This window comes from Priapulus caudatus, unplaced genomic scaffold (genome assembly GCF_000485595.1).
Source record: "Priapulus caudatus unplaced genomic scaffold, Priapulus_caudatus-5.0.1 Scaffold1776, whole genome shotgun sequence".
Classification (NCBI taxonomy): domain Eukaryota; kingdom Metazoa; phylum Priapulida; class Priapulimorpha; order Priapulimorphida; family Priapulidae; genus Priapulus; species Priapulus caudatus.
The window spans coordinates 50,333-51,630 of NW_014578837.1; the positions used below are offsets into that span (position 1 = coordinate 50,333).

The following is a 1,298-nucleotide window of genomic DNA, read 5'->3' on the forward strand; positions in this document are numbered from 1 at the left end:
CGAGAGAGACAGAGAGAGAGAGAGAGAGAGAGAGAGAGAGAGAGAGAGAGAGAGAGAGCGATAGTAGTGGTGGTAGCTAGCTACTGCGTCAGTTGCCTTGCGTCAGCGTCAATCTACACATATATTTGCAGACATGCTGCGTCTGACGCTGGGATTGTTCGCCGCAGCATTCTTCCTCTTCATCATCGCATTCATGACGTCATGCGTCAGCTGCCTGCGCTACTCGGCCGGATGCAGCTCCACATCGGGTACAGTCGTCCTGTTCGCCGGTAAGCACGTGGCGCCATCTACTGACGCTTTATTACTCCCGGCGTGATGTTCGTTCTTGGCAAATCTTATAAGTTTTTTTATGACAGAGCTTTCTATTCGATGTGAGCTCGTGGCGCCCTCTTGGTGCTATTCGTGTGAATACTGTGTAAATAACTACGTGTTTCTACCTTGTAACACGCATAATGTGTAAATATCTACGTGTTTCTACCTTGTAACACGCATATTGTGTAAATATCTATGTGTTTCTTCCCTCTAATACGGATACCGTGTATTATTATACATGTTTACACCCTATAACACACATACCGTACATCTATCAACGTTGTAATACCCTGTAACACACATACCATGCATCTATCAACGTTGTAATACCCTGTAACATGCATACCGTGCATCTATCAACGTTGTAATACCCTGTAACACACATACCGTGCATCTATCAACGTTGTGATACCCTGTAACACACATACCATGCATCTATCAACGTTGTAATACCCTGTAACACACATACCGTGCATCTATCAACGTTGTAATACCCTGTAACACACATACCGTGCATCTATCAACGTTGTGATACCCTGTAACACACATACCGTACATCTATCAACGTTGTAATACCATGTAACACACATACCATGCATCTATCAACGTTGTAATACCCTGTAACACACATACTGTGCATCTATCAACGTTGTAATACCCTGTAACTTACATACCGTGTATCTATCAACGTTGTAATACTCTGTAACACACATACCGTGCATCTATCAACGGTGTAATACCCTGTAACACACATACCGTGCATTTATCAACGTTGTGATACCCTGTAACACACATACCGTACATCTATCAACGTTGTAATACCCTGTAACACACATACCGTGCATCTATCAACGTTGTAATACCCTGTAACACACATACCGTACATCTATCAACGTTGTAATACCCTGTAACTCACATACCCTGCATCTATCAACGTTGTAATACCCTGTAACTCACATACCGTGCATCTATCAACGTTGTAATAC

At 42.9% G+C, this 1,298-nt stretch overlaps 1 protein-coding gene across 1 annotated transcript in view; it reads left to right on the forward strand.

Moving 5' to 3' along the window:
* The first annotated feature begins 132 nt into the window (after positions 1 to 132).
* Positions 133 to 1,298, forward strand: part of LOC106817577 — a 3,715-nt gene continuing 2,549 nt past the window's right edge. The window contains exon 1 of the mRNA XM_014822252.1: positions 133 to 269. Coding sequence (XP_014677738.1) covers positions 134 to 269 — 136 coding nt within the window. The 5' untranslated portion in view covers position 133. The remainder of the gene's footprint in view (positions 270 to 1,298) is intronic.